Source organism: Caenorhabditis elegans, chromosome IV, assembly GCF_000002985.6.
Source record: "Caenorhabditis elegans chromosome IV".
Classification (NCBI taxonomy): Eukaryota; Metazoa; Nematoda; class Chromadorea; order Rhabditida; family Rhabditidae; genus Caenorhabditis; species Caenorhabditis elegans.
The window spans coordinates 5,723,633-5,737,149 of record NC_003282.8 but is presented as its reverse complement, the minus strand read 5'-3'; the positions used below and the strand labels follow the sequence as shown (position 1 = coordinate 5,737,149).

The 13,517-nt window shown below is 31.9% G+C and overlaps 3 protein-coding genes and 30 non-coding genes across 35 annotated transcripts; 19 read left to right on the top strand and 14 right to left on the bottom strand.

Moving 5' to 3' along the window:
• Positions 1–43: 43 nt before the first annotated feature.
• Positions 44–2,130, bottom strand: cpg-18 (Chondroitin ProteoGlycan). The gene is made up of 4 exons (NM_068453.7): positions 2,000–2,130; positions 885–1,119; positions 554–648; positions 44–321 (listed from the first exon to the last, which is right to left on the bottom strand). The coding sequence occupies exons 1-4, from the start codon at positions 2,087–2,089 to the stop codon at positions 229–231; spliced, it is 513 nt and encodes a 170-aa protein (NP_500854.1). The 5' UTR covers positions 2,090–2,130; the 3' UTR covers positions 44–228.
• Positions 753–773, top strand: 21ur-9953. Its single transcript, NR_054533.1, has one exon.
• 21ur-11351 lies at positions 850–870 on the top strand. Its single transcript, NR_054532.1, has one exon.
• 21ur-6210 lies at positions 851–871 on the top strand. Its single transcript, NR_054531.1, has one exon.
• Positions 1,168–1,188, bottom strand: 21ur-4132. The gene has a single exon (NR_054530.1).
• Positions 1,500–1,520, top strand: 21ur-5094. The gene has a single exon (NR_054529.1).
• On the bottom strand, positions 1,833–1,853 carry 21ur-14799. The gene has a single exon (NR_054528.1).
• On the bottom strand, positions 1,836–1,856 carry 21ur-3340. Its single transcript, NR_054527.1, has one exon.
• A 480-nt stretch (positions 2,131–2,610) lies between the features above and the next one.
• Positions 2,611–2,631, bottom strand: 21ur-2958. The gene has a single exon (NR_054526.1).
• A 116-nt stretch (positions 2,632–2,747) lies between these two features.
• On the bottom strand, positions 2,748–2,768 carry 21ur-8918. Its single transcript, NR_054525.1, has one exon.
• A 237-nt stretch (positions 2,769–3,005) lies between these two features.
• Positions 3,006–3,026, top strand: 21ur-10521. The gene has a single exon (NR_054524.1).
• A 30-nt stretch (positions 3,027–3,056) lies between these two features.
• Positions 3,057–3,077, top strand: 21ur-9419. The gene has a single exon (NR_054523.1).
• An 836-nt stretch (positions 3,078–3,913) lies between these two features.
• Positions 3,914–3,934, top strand: 21ur-11469. The gene has a single exon (NR_054522.1).
• Positions 3,935–4,099: 165 nt separating this feature from the next.
• 21ur-7513 lies at positions 4,100–4,120 on the top strand. Its single transcript, NR_054521.1, has one exon.
• A 15-nt stretch (positions 4,121–4,135) lies between these two features.
• On the bottom strand, positions 4,136–4,156 carry 21ur-10089. The gene has a single exon (NR_054520.1).
• Positions 4,157–4,604: 448 nt separating this feature from the next.
• On the top strand, positions 4,605–4,625 carry 21ur-4106. The gene has a single exon (NR_054519.1).
• An 850-nt stretch (positions 4,626–5,475) lies between these two features.
• On the top strand, positions 5,476–7,492 carry H35B03.2 (Ribonuclease P protein subunit p30; the record flags this gene model as incomplete). 3 transcript variants are annotated; one of them, NM_001306862.4, is made up of 8 exons in its annotated part: positions 5,476–5,510; positions 5,601–5,681; positions 5,727–5,820; positions 5,865–6,143; positions 6,189–6,299; positions 6,354–6,458; positions 6,837–7,256; positions 7,307–7,492. In NM_001306862.4, the coding sequence occupies 8 exons, from the start codon at positions 5,479–5,481 to the stop codon at positions 7,346–7,348; spliced, it is 1,164 nt and encodes a 387-aa protein (NP_001293791.1). The 3 variants fall into 3 exon arrangements, 2 of the variants coding, with proteins under 2 accessions (NP_001293791.1, NP_001293792.1); NR_131505.1 differs by having other exon boundaries at positions 5,479–5,510; positions 6,189–6,458; positions 7,307–7,348; NM_001306863.3 differs by lacking the exon at positions 5,476–5,510 and having other exon boundaries at positions 5,605–5,681; positions 7,307–7,348.
• Positions 7,436–11,550, bottom strand: H35B03.1 (START domain-containing protein). The gene is made up of 8 exons (NM_068450.9): positions 11,398–11,550; positions 10,946–11,019; positions 10,767–10,900; positions 10,390–10,498; positions 9,907–10,234; positions 9,066–9,169; positions 8,613–8,943; positions 7,436–7,729 (listed from the first exon to the last, which is right to left on the bottom strand). Exons 1-8 carry the CDS (start codon positions 11,501–11,503, stop codon positions 7,587–7,589), a joined length of 1,329 nt encoding a protein of 442 aa, NP_500851.2. The 5' UTR covers positions 11,504–11,550; the 3' UTR covers positions 7,436–7,586.
• On the bottom strand, positions 7,734–7,754 carry 21ur-8753. Its single transcript, NR_054518.1, has one exon.
• On the bottom strand, positions 8,487–8,507 carry 21ur-1015. Its single transcript, NR_054517.1, has one exon.
• On the top strand, positions 9,231–9,380 carry H35B03.23. Its single transcript, NR_054515.1, has one exon. It is a non-coding gene; the product is annotated as an Unclassified non-coding RNA H35B03.23 (non-coding RNA).
• Positions 9,250–9,270, top strand: 21ur-6586. Its single transcript, NR_054516.1, has one exon.
• Positions 9,881–9,901, top strand: 21ur-5205. Its single transcript, NR_054514.1, has one exon.
• On the top strand, positions 10,311–10,331 carry 21ur-8526. The gene has a single exon (NR_054513.1).
• Positions 11,247–11,267, top strand: 21ur-9805. Its single transcript, NR_054512.1, has one exon.
• On the top strand, positions 11,248–11,268 carry 21ur-11657. The gene has a single exon (NR_054511.1).
• 21ur-14158 lies at positions 11,252–11,272 on the top strand. Its single transcript, NR_054510.1, has one exon.
• A 451-nt stretch (positions 11,551–12,001) lies between the features above and the next one.
• On the top strand, positions 12,002–12,022 carry 21ur-13083. Its single transcript, NR_054509.1, has one exon.
• Positions 12,023–12,502: 480 nt separating this feature from the next.
• Positions 12,503–12,523, top strand: 21ur-13810. Its single transcript, NR_054508.1, has one exon.
• Positions 12,524–12,583: 60 nt separating this feature from the next.
• 21ur-11939 lies at positions 12,584–12,604 on the bottom strand. Its single transcript, NR_054507.1, has one exon.
• Positions 12,605–12,775: 171 nt separating this feature from the next.
• 21ur-10085 lies at positions 12,776–12,796 on the bottom strand. The gene has a single exon (NR_054506.1).
• Positions 12,779–12,799, bottom strand: 21ur-1735. The gene has a single exon (NR_054505.1).
• A 103-nt stretch (positions 12,800–12,902) lies between these two features.
• 21ur-7917 lies at positions 12,903–12,923 on the bottom strand. Its single transcript, NR_054504.1, has one exon.
• Positions 12,924–13,517: the final 594 nt, after the last annotated feature.

Here is a 13,517-nt window from a genome sequence, read left to right as displayed (position 1 = left end):
AAGTGAAAAATCAAGTTCCTGAAGTTCTGGACGAGAAAAACAATTAAACAAATAAATGTTTATTTGAAATTTGGAAAATTCACAAATTATTTTTTAAAAAATGGCAAGAAAGCCGACATAATACGTACAGTTTTTTGTGGTTTCGGATGATATTTTCTTGAAAAAAGGAGCACCATTGATTGAGATTTCAAATTTTCAATGAGTGAAAATAATTTTTTTTGATAGGTTTTATTGTGTAGTGGCATCCTGAATTTTTCCAAGAAGTTCGTTGAGCATACTGGTCAGAGAGACGGCTGTGTCCAATGTGTTGATTGGGTTCGTCTGAAATTTGGATACTGTCTCAGAAATTCAGTTAATTGAACGTTTACGTTCCTTTCTTGTTCCTTTCTTTTTTTTAACCTTTTTGTATATTCGGCAATTTTCAGGAAATGACAAAAAATCGGAATGTAGGAAAATAGTGTGGAAAAAATGTAAGGGAAAAACTATAGATTTTAATGTTTTAAAAATCGAAAAAAAATTATTCTTGTAAATATCCCCTCTAAAATGTACCAACCTGCTGAGCAGTATCGTCTTTGAGATCGTCGAGCAGCTGGCTCGTAGTTTTTTGCGGCAAGTGCACTTTGATCACCAGGGTTTCCACGTCACTATCTGTAATTGACAGGTGGATTAGACACTATCTGGTTTTTCAATCTATGTTTTTCAATCTGTTTCAAGTCCGTTTCAAAAATTGTGTGCCTATTCTCGACTCCTAATAATCGTTGTGTCTACTTTTTGGAAAAAGAGTTAAGTTTTGATTTTTTTTTACAGTTTCATATAATTTTTATAAATTACTGATTAAAATTTTCATTGTTTCTGCATTGAAAAACTCCCCCCAAACAACTAACCGGTGATATTAATTGATTGATTGAAAACTTTTGAATCTGTAGGTTCGGCTTCTGTTCCAGTAACATTCATCACTTGAATTGGAGTTTCAGAATCAAAAAGAAGAGTATTTCCAGAACCTTCTTCGTCATACATCTGTCCGGATCCTTCCTGATCTCTTGCAATTATTGGATTTGATGCTGATCCCTCATCGAAATTTATAAATTGAAGACCAGATCCTTCGGAGTCGGTGAGAGTCTGAAATTTGGTTACTGATATGTAAATTATATATAAAATACTTAATTTGAAGAATATAAGCTGTGCCTACCACAGTTGATATTTTGAAATCAGTTATATATACATCGTGAAACCGATAAAAATTAAAAAAAAAAAGATTGGAACTATCAAAAATTACATCTGTGTCTTCGTGACCTCCTGCCTTCCTATGTACATGAATTTAAGGCGGCCTACACCTTTCTACGTGCCTACAGCCAATTTGAGTATTTTCATCCAGGACGTGCATAGGCGCATACGCCCGATGACGTGACTGCCTACCTTGAGAGCCTTACTTCAACTCTTACTTAAACAATTACTGTTTCAGAAACATTTTAGTGCTTAAGCCTTAAATGACAGTATAATGTGAAATACTTAGGCTGTGACGTAAAAAATTATAAAACAAAAACTCTATTTCTACTACAAACTACAAGATTTTTGGGGTGTCTAAATTCGTGTTCACAATTTTGAAAAGTAAAGCAAACACGGCAAAAGACAGACGCTTTTTGGCACTTTCTCGGTCAAATAATGGGTTGAGAAATAGAGTTCATTGTAACAGAAGATTGGTATTTACACTTGAGAATTTAAATTCTTGAGAAAAACTATAGGATATCAATTGAAAATACGATTCGAATATGCCTCAGATTTCAACAAAACTTTGAAATTTTTAGTATTTTGATTTCAAAGTAATTAGAAATATTTGGGAAAATGTTGAAGCACCAGTGTCCCTGCTAAATTTTCACCAAATATATCAATTAAGTGAAACAGTAGACTTTTTTAATTCTGCGAATTGTTTTAAACCGTTATTTACCACTCAAAACATGTTAAACTTTTAAATGTAAATTTTTAAATAAAATGCTCTCACCTCATCGGCCTGCCTCGTGAACCGAGATGATCTCGCCGAAACCAGAGTAATCGAAAAAATCAAAGTACAAGAAGCCAAGAATCGAAGCATTTTCAGACTTTTTTCAGATGTGCACCGCCGTAATCAAGTACCCTAACCTCCAATCCATAATAGTTTTATACCTACCAGACAATGGGCGGAGCCTCGGGGTACTGTAGCTTCATCTGCCAGTTTTCATTTTTTCTGCAAAATGTTTGCCAGTGTTAAACAATGTCAAGCAAAAGTGAAAAGAGTTGATCGAGACTGTTTCGGCTCTTTTTTTATATTGGGTTGTGTGAAGACAGTGTTCTATAGGATGACTTTTGAAAGTTAAAAACCACAAAAGGATCGCTTCCATTGAATGTTACGTTGAATTTTTTCAACAAAAAAAAATGCTTTGCGTGGGTTAAATATCTACAATTAGAACTGACAAAACCAAGCGAGAAAATAAAACAGTTCAGTTTCGGTCGACGGCGTAAAGATACCTGCCTGCCTTGTGCCTACTTTGTGCACCTGAACATTTTTCCATAAGAAAAAATGCACAATTAAACATGATAAACATTTCGATTGATAGATGATTCATACATATATATTTAGGCAAGATTAAAGAAGTAGCAATAGTCCGAATGGAATCAGAAAATTTAAAAACTTTCTGAAACCGTTAAAATTTTTGAGAAAAATAATCAGTTTTAAAATAAAATATTACAACAATAGAAGTGTTCCGAAATAAATTCAACCATAAAATCAATTATTAACTTATTAAGTCATTAATTTCAGATAATACTTTATCGAAAGAGTACGTTTTATTCACATTTTTCAACTCTTGGCAGATTTGGAAGAAGTTTTGTCGAAACTTATTGCAAACTGGTTAAAAAGAGAAATCTATGTCTTCTTGCCTGAGTTTTGGCAAAACTTTTCAATCTGTCAAAAGTTGTAAAAAGTGCTCTTTCGATAAAGTGTTATTAATTCACATTTTTTAAACAATAATTTTTACGGTTTCAGAGGGTTTTAAAAATGTGTTTTTCTTTATTCCATTTAGTTCGTCGACCCCAAATTGACTTTTCTACGAATCATTTGTCACTTGAAATGTTTGTCACGCCGCTTGAGAACGAAATTTTCAACAGCGAAACATTTTTTTTAACAATTCATAATTTTCTTGCAAATTTCTACAAAGTTTTATTTTTTTGTTTCTTGATAATGTAGTTGGCACAATTTGATCAAGACTCCGACTATACAAATAGTTTTACTGTATTTCTATCTTCAAATATTCGTAATTTTCGATAACTTTTTTAATATTTGATTTTCTAATGAGTCTATTAAGGAGATAAAAAAAGATTTTTAAAAAAATAATGTTAAAAATGCTTTTTTTCTCATAAATATGATGCTTACTTTTTGTTTCAAATTGTATGTATGTATACCGTATATCCTCTATTAGTAAGGCGTGCAAAACTAATTTTCGGACACCTAATTTGATGCAAAACTAATAGAGGGTGCAAAACTAATTTTCGAAAAGGTTTTTTCTCATGTTTCCCACTAAGTTATGGCAAATATCATCAATTTCAGTAACACCTTGTGAACCAAAATGGACCAATTTTATGACTGATACGCAAAAACTGTCCGAGTTGTACTCATATTTTGCCAATTTTGACTTGTTATACCAAGTCTGTAAGAGTTTTCCTAATTTTTAGAACGATTTTATAATGCAAATTTTGAATTCCTAAACATAGGGAACAAATGAAGGGAGGCAAAACTAATAGAGGCGCCTTACTAATAAAGAATATACGGTATTTAAGCACGTTTACTGTTACATTGCTTCATTTTAACACTGTTTGCTTTTACAAAAATATTTACGGTTTCAGAGACTTTTCAAAATACACTGAATTTTTTTACGTTTGCTTATTTTTTGCTCCTGATGGTTTTGTCTGAATAATGGAATTTTCACATAACTTCTTAATGATGGCGACTCCTCCTAAATCGAATTTTTAGTCTTATACAAGTGATATGCTGAAACAGTAATTGTCATTTTGATATAACTTCCTGCTTCGCAGAATTTATTAAAGCCTCAAAAATTTCAATGCCTATTATTTAGGTAGATCTTTCAGAATGTAAATTTAAAACATAAATTTAAAACGTGTTACATCAGACAAACGTATTCAGAGTCTTATTTAACAACTACATGAAACAGTAAAAATTGTTTATTCCATATTAGTATTGCAGCTTACTTACTTTGTAAGTATGCTATTTCGAATTTTGCAACGAAATTAGGAAATGAAGACAAAGTAGTTTTCAAATGCTCTCAATAAATAGAGCTCTCAATAAGTGAAAAGCATACAAATTAAATACAAAAATACAATTTTTTTTTAAATTTGCGAGTACGTTCAAGCTCCCTAAGCTGAGTTATGGGAATTTAACTATATTAGAAAACATGTAATTTCGGTGTTTCAGGAATTTTGAAACTTTGAAACATCTACGGATTGCAATGAACAAGGCAAGATGAGAGTGCCTCTTTTCCGCCTCTTACCTCGCCTCCCTCAAGACTGGTCTGTTTCACGGTGTACATTTTATCGGCATGATGGTAACACGTCACTCAAGTTACGATATTTACAGTTATATTTATGTGATCTCTCTCATACTGATTACTAGCTGAAATGTTCAAATTTTCGTTTCAAAAAGATATATCCTTCCCAAAATAGTTTTGAAGAAGATCATCTTGACTTTGGATTGTCGATCTTTGTCTTCTCAAACTGTTTGGGTGCCAATCAGCAAAGAGAGACACTTTATTACTGATCTTTCGAGCACACGTTTTCGTATTCACCACCAAAGTTCCATTGGCTACTCCTCATGATTTGTGTGTGTGTGTGTACAGGTACAACTTGTTAACATTTGCTCTCTCTTTTCTCAACACACCAATGCTCACTACTGTTATTTTTAGTCTCGCCGTCAATCAAATGGTCGACGGCAGTTTTCTTTGAAAAAGTGACAAGTATTACTTGTTGGCACACTTTTCTTTTGTGTCCGTGGATCTTTGAGACTTTTGGCGGGAGCAATGCACAGCGGAGACTGTGAACTGGCAAATAGAGAGCATCTCTGCAAAAAAGTGGCATAATAAGGGTTCAATTTTTTTATTTATACTGAAATAATTGAATAATATCAGTGTGGAATTGCATTCATTCAATTAAAACAAATCTTCAAAATTTTATTTTTCATTTTTATGCAAACTTGTACACAAAAACTTTCTCGAAAAAAATTAAGTTTGAAGTGTTTCTTTAGATTTTTAGCAAAAAAGAGAAAAATCCAAGTTTGAACTCCCTCCTTTTTCATGTGTGTCGATTTACGATAAACAACGCGCAAAGTCGTAATCTCGGAGCGTCGTACCAGAAATTTTGTTTTTTTTTTATTTTTCGGCAAAATTATTCGTTTCTTACGGTTTATTCGTTCTAGAACTTAATTTTTTGCAGAAAATGTCAGAGAATAAAACATCTATTCGAAAAAAGTAAGTTTTGATTACTTTATATCTTCATCGAAGTGCTTAAATTTCGAAAATCACGAAAATAATTATTAAAAAACTAATAAATTACTTCAGGCACATGGAATTCACACCGATGGTTCCAGAAACAACATTTCAATACGCAGATCTTAGCATCAAACATATTGATGCCGAAAAGTAAGTAAATTGTTCAAGATTCCAGGCAATAAATAATATTTTCAGTACACTTGCGATGGTGAGACGAGCTATCCGAATGGGCTACGACGCCGTAGCAATTAATATTGATTTGGGAGATATTTCCGATTATTATACAGAAGTAAGAAGCGGAGTTTGAATTTAAAGCTATCAATCAATTTTCAGCTCGACATGCTTTGGACACCAGGAAGTCAGAATAATGTCGATGGGGAACCTCCGAAGAAAAAGAAAAAGAAACAACAACGAAAAGATGAGTTGGCAGATGGAATTGCTGGAATTTTAAAGAAAAAGCTGATCCCGCCACCGCATTACGTGGATGTCAGTCAATTGAATACTTCGGAACTCGAAAAACGTGGAAAAGTGTTCCGTCAATTCAGTAGAATTACATTTACTGCAAATGAGCAAGTAGTTATCAATAAAGTTTTCATTCACCCAACTATTTTGGTGAGTTTTTTTTTCTTATTCAGCATAAGAAAATAATTATTTCAGTCCTACGACATCGTTGCCGTTCGCCCGGGCGAGCCATCAGTACTTGACACACTTTCACGAAAAACTGAGCTTTTCGATATTATCACAATTGATCATTTGGAGGAAGAAAGGGTATTTTAGTGGAATTTCAATGGAAAAATTAAACTAAAACCTGTTTCTCTGCAGAGAAAATGGTTGTCAGTGTCGAAAGTGATGGATCGAATTCGAAACGATGGAGTTTTCTACGAAATTGCATATGCAGAGAGTTTGATGCCTGCCACACGGAAAAATGTGAGATTGGCCAAATATGTCGGTTCAAAAGATCGAAAAAAAAGAGCTTATTTTAGTCAAAATCCCGAATTTTGTCAACCTATCTGTGTCGCAGCACCAGGAATGTGATTTTTATTGAAATGTCATATTTTATTGCATTTTTTTTTCAATATTTTGTTAATCGAAGGATATTTAAAGCCGATAAGTCATTTTTAGGTACTTTTCGGCTTAAAATGTATCCTAATCACTACAAAAAGGCGAGAAAATCGATTAAAATATGCAATAAAAATTGATTTCCGACAGCTGCGACACGAAAAAGATGACAAAACGGAAGATCTTAGATTGAAATATTTAAAAATTTAAACTGTAATTTCCAATTCAAAAATTTCCTAATTCCAGACATTGTTCAACGGCCGAGTCCTGATCAGATCCCTAAAATCGAAGAACATAATCTTCTCATCCGGTGCTGAAACAATGCTTGATCTCCGTTCCCCAGTCGACGTGATGAATATGTCTCTTTTGTGGGGTGTTGCAAATAACGAAGCACGCAAAATGATTTCCGGTTTCCCGAAGAACCTTCTCCTTCAAGCGGAATGCCGTGGAACTGGAAATGGAGATGTTTGTTCGATGAAGTTGAGTGATGCAGAAAAATTGGCAGGAAATGGAGAAGAAGAAGAGCAGGATGGAGCTTCTGAAGAGAAGGTTGTTGTTGGAAAAGAAGAAGAAGCCGAGAAAGTGAAAGCTCCACCGATTGAAGTTAGAATGAATCATTCTCAATATCAGGCACTGCTACAGGCAACTAAAAATGCTAATGATATGGTAAGATTTGAAAGAAACGTGCATTCTAACAAACAAAATATTTTTTTCAGATGAAGAAAATAAAAGCATCGAAAGCAGCTTCATCGTCTTAATTTACTCTTTTTTGTTATCTATCCTTCCGTTCGTCGTTACTTTTGCCACTGTTTTTCATATTTATTCATTTTTCTGTTGTTGTTGTTCTCAGCCAATCGGTTTTTATTTTTTTAAATTCAAAATAAACAATTTAAAGAATAAACATGTTTTTTTAATTAAAGAGAATTGATTGTGTTTAAGGGATTTTTTTGTGAAGAAAAAGGAAAAATAAATATGTGATGTCTACAGTAATCTCGATCAAACTGCCAGCTGATCCATCGTCTGTTGAAGCATTTTGTCAATGAATGCGTCGACTGTTTTTGCTGATCCATCGTTCGAATTTCCATTGAGAATTGGAATTTCTGGAGTTGTAGGACCATCAGACATTAGCTTTATGGTTCCTGAAAAAGATAATATGTATTGCCAGCGAATTGACACATTTTTAGTTTTTTTCATGAAAGGAGTGAAACAGTGTTTTTTATTTATTTATTAATTTCGCAATTTATTGAAAATCATACTCAAAGGCGCACGGATCAATTTAAACGGGTCTCGCCACAAAAAATGTATTTATAATATTACCCAATTGCTGGATTTTCCGATATTTTCGCAAAAATACATATTTTGTTGAACTTTTCAAAAATTTTGGAAAATTTTTGAAAATAGAAAAAAATAGCAGAAAATGCAAAGAAAATACGCGGATACTGTAGCTGGAAAGTGTCGATCGTTTCGAGACCGGGTATCGTATTATAATCCAAATTACAGTTTAGTGCCTCGAAAATCGCAATATTTTTTTTGTGGTTCCAGTTTTTTTTGGGTTTTTGACACCTCATAAATTTCTGCAATTGTCAAGTTTTCTTGTAAATTGGGGTTTTGTAAATTACCCGAAATAGCCTGAAATTCAAAATATCACAAAAAACGAAAAACAAATAAAAGTCTAATTTTTTTTAATTTTGGCAAATTTCGATTTTAAAACTTCTCCCAAAATGAGAAGCCCTCTTTCCAACCAATCAGGTACACTTCATATGACTGGTTGAAAAGTGGGTGGAGAAAATCGCTGATTGGTTTTCTCTGAATTTGAATTTCAGAATATTTTGTGTATTTTAAACTCTACTCAAAATTTAAGTGCATTTTCAGGATAATGCGATTAAATTTTAATAATGTTTAAAGATTCTTTATCCAGCAATTTTACATTATTATTTTAATTTTTTATCATTATATTGAAACATTGAATTAATTTTCAGTTAAACTTTTTTTTGAAATACACCCAGTTCGCTCTTTGCTTACCAAAAGAAACTCGTCTTCCTCTATTATGTGGTGCAACTAAACCTCCAGGAGTCGGTGGCTCTGACATCAATGAAGGTGAAACTGAATCATTAACAGATTCTGGACGAGAAAATCTTGGTGATGGAGGATTCATTGATAAAAGACGTGAAAGTGATGGATATGTTCCATCGGGAAATATATGAGCAATATCCACATGATGTACATCTTCACCCACTCGGAATCCAACTTTATCGTATTTCAGAGCAGTTGAGCAGAATACTGTTGCATCGAACACACGAGCTTCGATTTCAGATGATTTGAAGAAGATCGAACCAAATGGGACAAATGAGATCTGAAATTAAAATATATAATGTTTCAAGTTGGACATTTAATTAATAGGTAACTATTTTGAAATATTTTTATCATCTCTTAGTATACTTTCAGTTTTCGACTTGCAATTTTTAGAATACTTACCGAGTACTGTAGATGTGGATGCTCCCCGAGTACTTGAAGTGCCTGTTTCAGCGAAACTGCAAGGTATGGCCAAATGAATCTAATCGGCCGATCGGCTTCATCTCCTGTAACAAATGATTTTTTTTTTTTCAAAATTACTGTTTCAGAATGTTTGTATATATATTTTTTTAAATTTTAATGTTGATTTTTCATGTACGTCACACACACTTTTGAAGACAAATTTGTTCAAAACGAATTATTTCTTTTGAAAATTTGAAAAAGGCTAAAATAAAACAATGAGTGTTCTTAATGGCGCCATTCCTGTAATTTTCCGACATATAATTCAATACATGTCCCGAAATTGCATAAAGAACCTCATTAAACTAGCATTTATGACAAAGAAAACAGCAAAATTTGGTGAAGCTGGAGGAAAATGCAGCTCAAAATTTGAAAAATAGATCGAAAAAGACTTGATTTCAAACTACAAACCGTTTAGATTTTTTTCAGCGAAAGGACAATTTCGGTATTTTAATTTTTTCTATGATGAACTTGATAGCTTACAAAATTCTGCCCAAAACACTAGTTTACGCAAAAAGAACATTCTAAAAGGGAAGAATTTGCTCGCTAATTCAAATTTTAAAGCATTTTTAATATGTTTTTTTTTCACATTGTTAACGAATTTTCCCGTTTTTCTTTAAATACCACAGTAAAAAATTAAATCTGTGCTATACTTTTATACTTTTAAGCATCCTCCCCACATCCACTACTTCTTCTTGAAGTCCAAAAATTACTGTTTCAAAATATTTATATACTTTCAAGTATTCTCGAATGCATACTTTGCCAGTAGATTTCTTGAACTTACCTTCCAACTCATCAACACAAATCCTTGCAGCCAGTTCAATTTGTGTATCATTGAATCTTTGAACATGCAATCGAACAGGATCACTTGTTAACAAAATGCCTCCTGTCCATTCATAAGATGTCTCGAAATGTGGTTTCAAGAGTCGACAAATCTCTCGGAATGACGAGTCGTCTGGTCCAGACAATGGAAAGTTTAATTGAGCAATAAACTGAATTTCTCCTTCCAATGGATCGGCTGTCCAATGGAGAACTGGTGGCTTATTTGTTATTTGTTCTTCGTCATCAGAAATCGTGCATGGTGTCACTTTGGCGAGCGCGTCGATTTGATTCTGTAATATTTTTTGGTTGTAAAATTTATACTGTTTCAGCATGTTATTTTAATGAATTTATTAATACGATCATTAGTTCTAACCGCCTCAAGAAATTTTTTCAGCATTATACATGTCTGCAAATTTTTAAATATTTCAACCAGTTTAGAACTTACTTTCAGATTATCATTTAGCGTGAGAAGACTATAATTGATGGCTGGAATGGTCCTCCATTCATTCAATTGTTCCAGTCGATCACTTTTCCATTCGTTATCAGGAAGCTTACTGTAATGGCTTTTAAAAATATTTTTCTGAAAATATCAAAGTTTCAAAAGTTTTTAACGATAGTTGGTTATATTTTTCATTTACGAAAAAAAACCCCATTTTAAAGAAAAAACTTCTGCGAATCGTTTCAAAAAAATCTGTTTCACAAAAAATATAATTTGAACATATATTTATGAAAAACAATAAGCGCTTCCTTCGCTTTTTTTCCCAATTCTAGAGATTTTGAAAAATCCAACTTCTTTATATATATATATAAATTCCAACTAACTTGACACGATCAATAGCAACTTGATTTAGATCATGAGCTCTTCTGTATTCAGTTTTCACAAGATCATCAAAGAATTTCTCATCATTTTCACTCCATTCCTGTTTTACAATGAATAGAGAAATACTCTTCTCCACCTGAAATTGAAATAATTTGAAATATCTGTTGAAGAGAAAACATACATTTGCAAGGAAATATCTGACTGCAAAACGGAGGTTGGCGTCACGAAGATCTTCAACTCCAACCACGATGTTTCCTGTAATTATTTTATTTTAAATTTCACTGTTTCAAAAAATATTTATCAAAGTTTTGATGTATCTTAAGAGTGCTTACAATTGAATTAAAATTATACAACTATAATTTTTTCATTAGAAGATTGAAATTTCTAATAGCATCATTTGAGGGAAAGAGTTGAACGACTTTACTGTATATTAACAGCTGTTTCAAAAAAATTTCAAAAGTGAACTTAAAACAAATAGAGAGTTCAGTTGTCTTTCGGTGTTATTAAAAAAGGTTCAGTTAAAATTTTAAAGCATTTTCGTGAATGTTAAAAATTAACTTTTCTTTACTTTTTTCTAATTGAAAATCATTGTTAACGAAATATTTTATGATTTAGGAATTTTCAATAACAAACCTGTGAATGGTGGTGGCCTGTACTCATCAAAAACTCTTTCCGGACTCAATTGCAGAATTCCAGCCAGCGAGTCCCGAAGGATTGAGTTATGAGCAATCGCGAACATCCTATCACTCCCAAGTTTCGATTATTGAAGATTTTGACTGATTTTCTCTGAAAATTAGAAATTTATATATGAACCTGGAAATAGAGAGACGGAAATTCATTTTTGAAAAGAAAAAAATATATCCAGACAGGTGAAAGATATATACATTTTTCGAAAAAAACACACAGAGCATGACAAGAATAGAGAGAAAAAGAGAAGCACGGGAAATGAGAAAAATTAAATTGAATTCCGATCCAGTAAACATTATTTTACTTCCTTTTGAATGTATGTTGGAAAAAGTGTAACACAAATATGTTTCTTGTGGTACTTAAATAAACCAAAACTGGCATTTTTTTTCCGTCTAATAAGAAGTACATATAATCAGAAAATTAAATTGACACAAAAAATTTTCACGTTCCTGTTTGTTACCTAAACTAAATTAATTTAAAAAACGGGTTTCCAAAAATAATTTTGCTGTTTCAGGAAGTTAGTTTTTTTTAAACAAATTTCCTTTATCGATTAATTTTCTAAACATCAATTAAAATAAACATCATACATCAATACATCAATACAAACTCCTCACACAAACGAGAAAAATTATCGAGGAAAATGTATTGCTCAAACTATTATTTTAAAACTTTTAATGTAGTGGGACACCCACAAAAATCTCCAAATACAAAAACGGACACACAATTTTCTAATGATTACAATATTTTCAATATGGTATTTTTTCTAGGATTTGGAATATCTGCTAAAACACACGAAATTATGTATTTTAAAAAACTTGTTTTCATGAGATTTCTCAGAAATTTCTCAAAACCTGCTATTTGGCTGTTCAAAAGTCCGAAAAAAAAATTATTAAATTTAGCTAAAATATTTCCAGAAAAATTAAATGATCACGAAATTTTCACATGTTCCTGGTTTTGTGAACTATAACTAATAATTTTAAAATACGGTTTCCAAATATAATTTTACTGTTTCAATAAAATTTTATAATTTTTCAAAACTTTGACTCAACAATTTTTAAACTTTATTTTGCATATTATAAGTGTTCAATATTCTGGAATAGTTTTTCAAATAATTATGTATTTCAGAAAATACTATCCCGAATTTTTCAATAAAACGTTTTTTATTTATTTGGTCTAAATAATTTAAGAAATTGATGAAAATGGAAAAAAAAATCAAAAATGAATCAGCTAGGATTTTGAGTGAAAAAGTATTTTATATGGTTTTTTTAGGTGATAATTCGAGTAAAATAAGCAATTGTATTACTGCAACATCTCTAACACATTCCAATTAATGGGACAATTAACATCAACTTGATTTTTTTTAACTCAAAAGTTTTCACATTTACATGAAACAGTTGTTCTTAAAACTTATTTTCCACACGTAAATTTGTGATCGAGGACGCCTTTTTTAACATTAAAATCCGGAAGTTCGAGTACTATGAACTATTTACAAAATGATTTAAAAGTTTCTTGAAACAGTAACTTTTAAAATAAAAGTATTTGGAAATTGGGGATAATTTTCAGACAAAAAATTATTTTTCCTAGATAAAGTTAAATATTAAACACACATATAAAAATGTATATATATATATCTAAAAACCAGACATGAATGTATAAATTCAGTTCAATTCTACTCATTTTCTCTTCAACTTTAACAAAACTCGGAGAGCTTCTCCTACTTTAACTCAAAAAAAGAAGAAGAAAAAGGAAAAACGAGAGCTCGTATCAACGCTAAACGCGGAAATTAATAGGCAGAGATAGACATACACGGAGGGCTTTTTGAAATACACAGAAAGAAGAAAGAGACGGAAATTTCTTGTTGCAATTTGGGAAGTTGTTGACATCGGGACGGATTGAGAGCTGAGCGTTGAAAAAGAAGATAGGAACAGAATATTGTAGTGTGTTCCCACTGATTTTGACCCCCCAAACAAACTTTATTATGTTTTTGGAGCTTATGGTCAGTTAGAGCCTATACGTCTGTTCTGAAACTTACAAATATAATAACAGAGAGAGTGGACAAAACTGTT

Bases quoted from the DNA above. Each gene is read 5' to 3' on its own strand.
- cpg-18 (NM_068453.7), bottom strand. From the start codon at position 2,089: ATGCTTCGATTCTTGGCTTCTTGTACTTTGATTTTTTCGATTACTCTG. The intron at 649-884 runs GTTAGTTGTTTG...TGTCAATTACAG, and splicing joins TCAATCAATTAATATCACCG to ATAGTGACGTGGAAACCCTG. The intron at 322-553 runs GTTGGTACATTT...TCCAAATTTCAG, and splicing joins AAGACGATACTGCTCAGCAG to ACGAACCCAATCAACACATT.
- H35B03.1 (NM_068450.9), bottom strand. From the start codon at position 11,503: ATGTTCGCGATTGCTCATAACTCAATCCTTCGGGACTCGCTGGCTGGA. The intron at 11,020-11,397 runs GTTTGTTATTGA...AAATAATTACAG, and splicing joins CAGGCCACCACCATTCACAG to GAAACATCGTGGTTGGAGTT. The intron at 7,730-8,612 runs GTAAGCAAAGAG...TATCTTTTTCAG, and splicing joins AGGAAGACGAGTTTCTTTTG to GAACCATAAAGCTAATGTCT.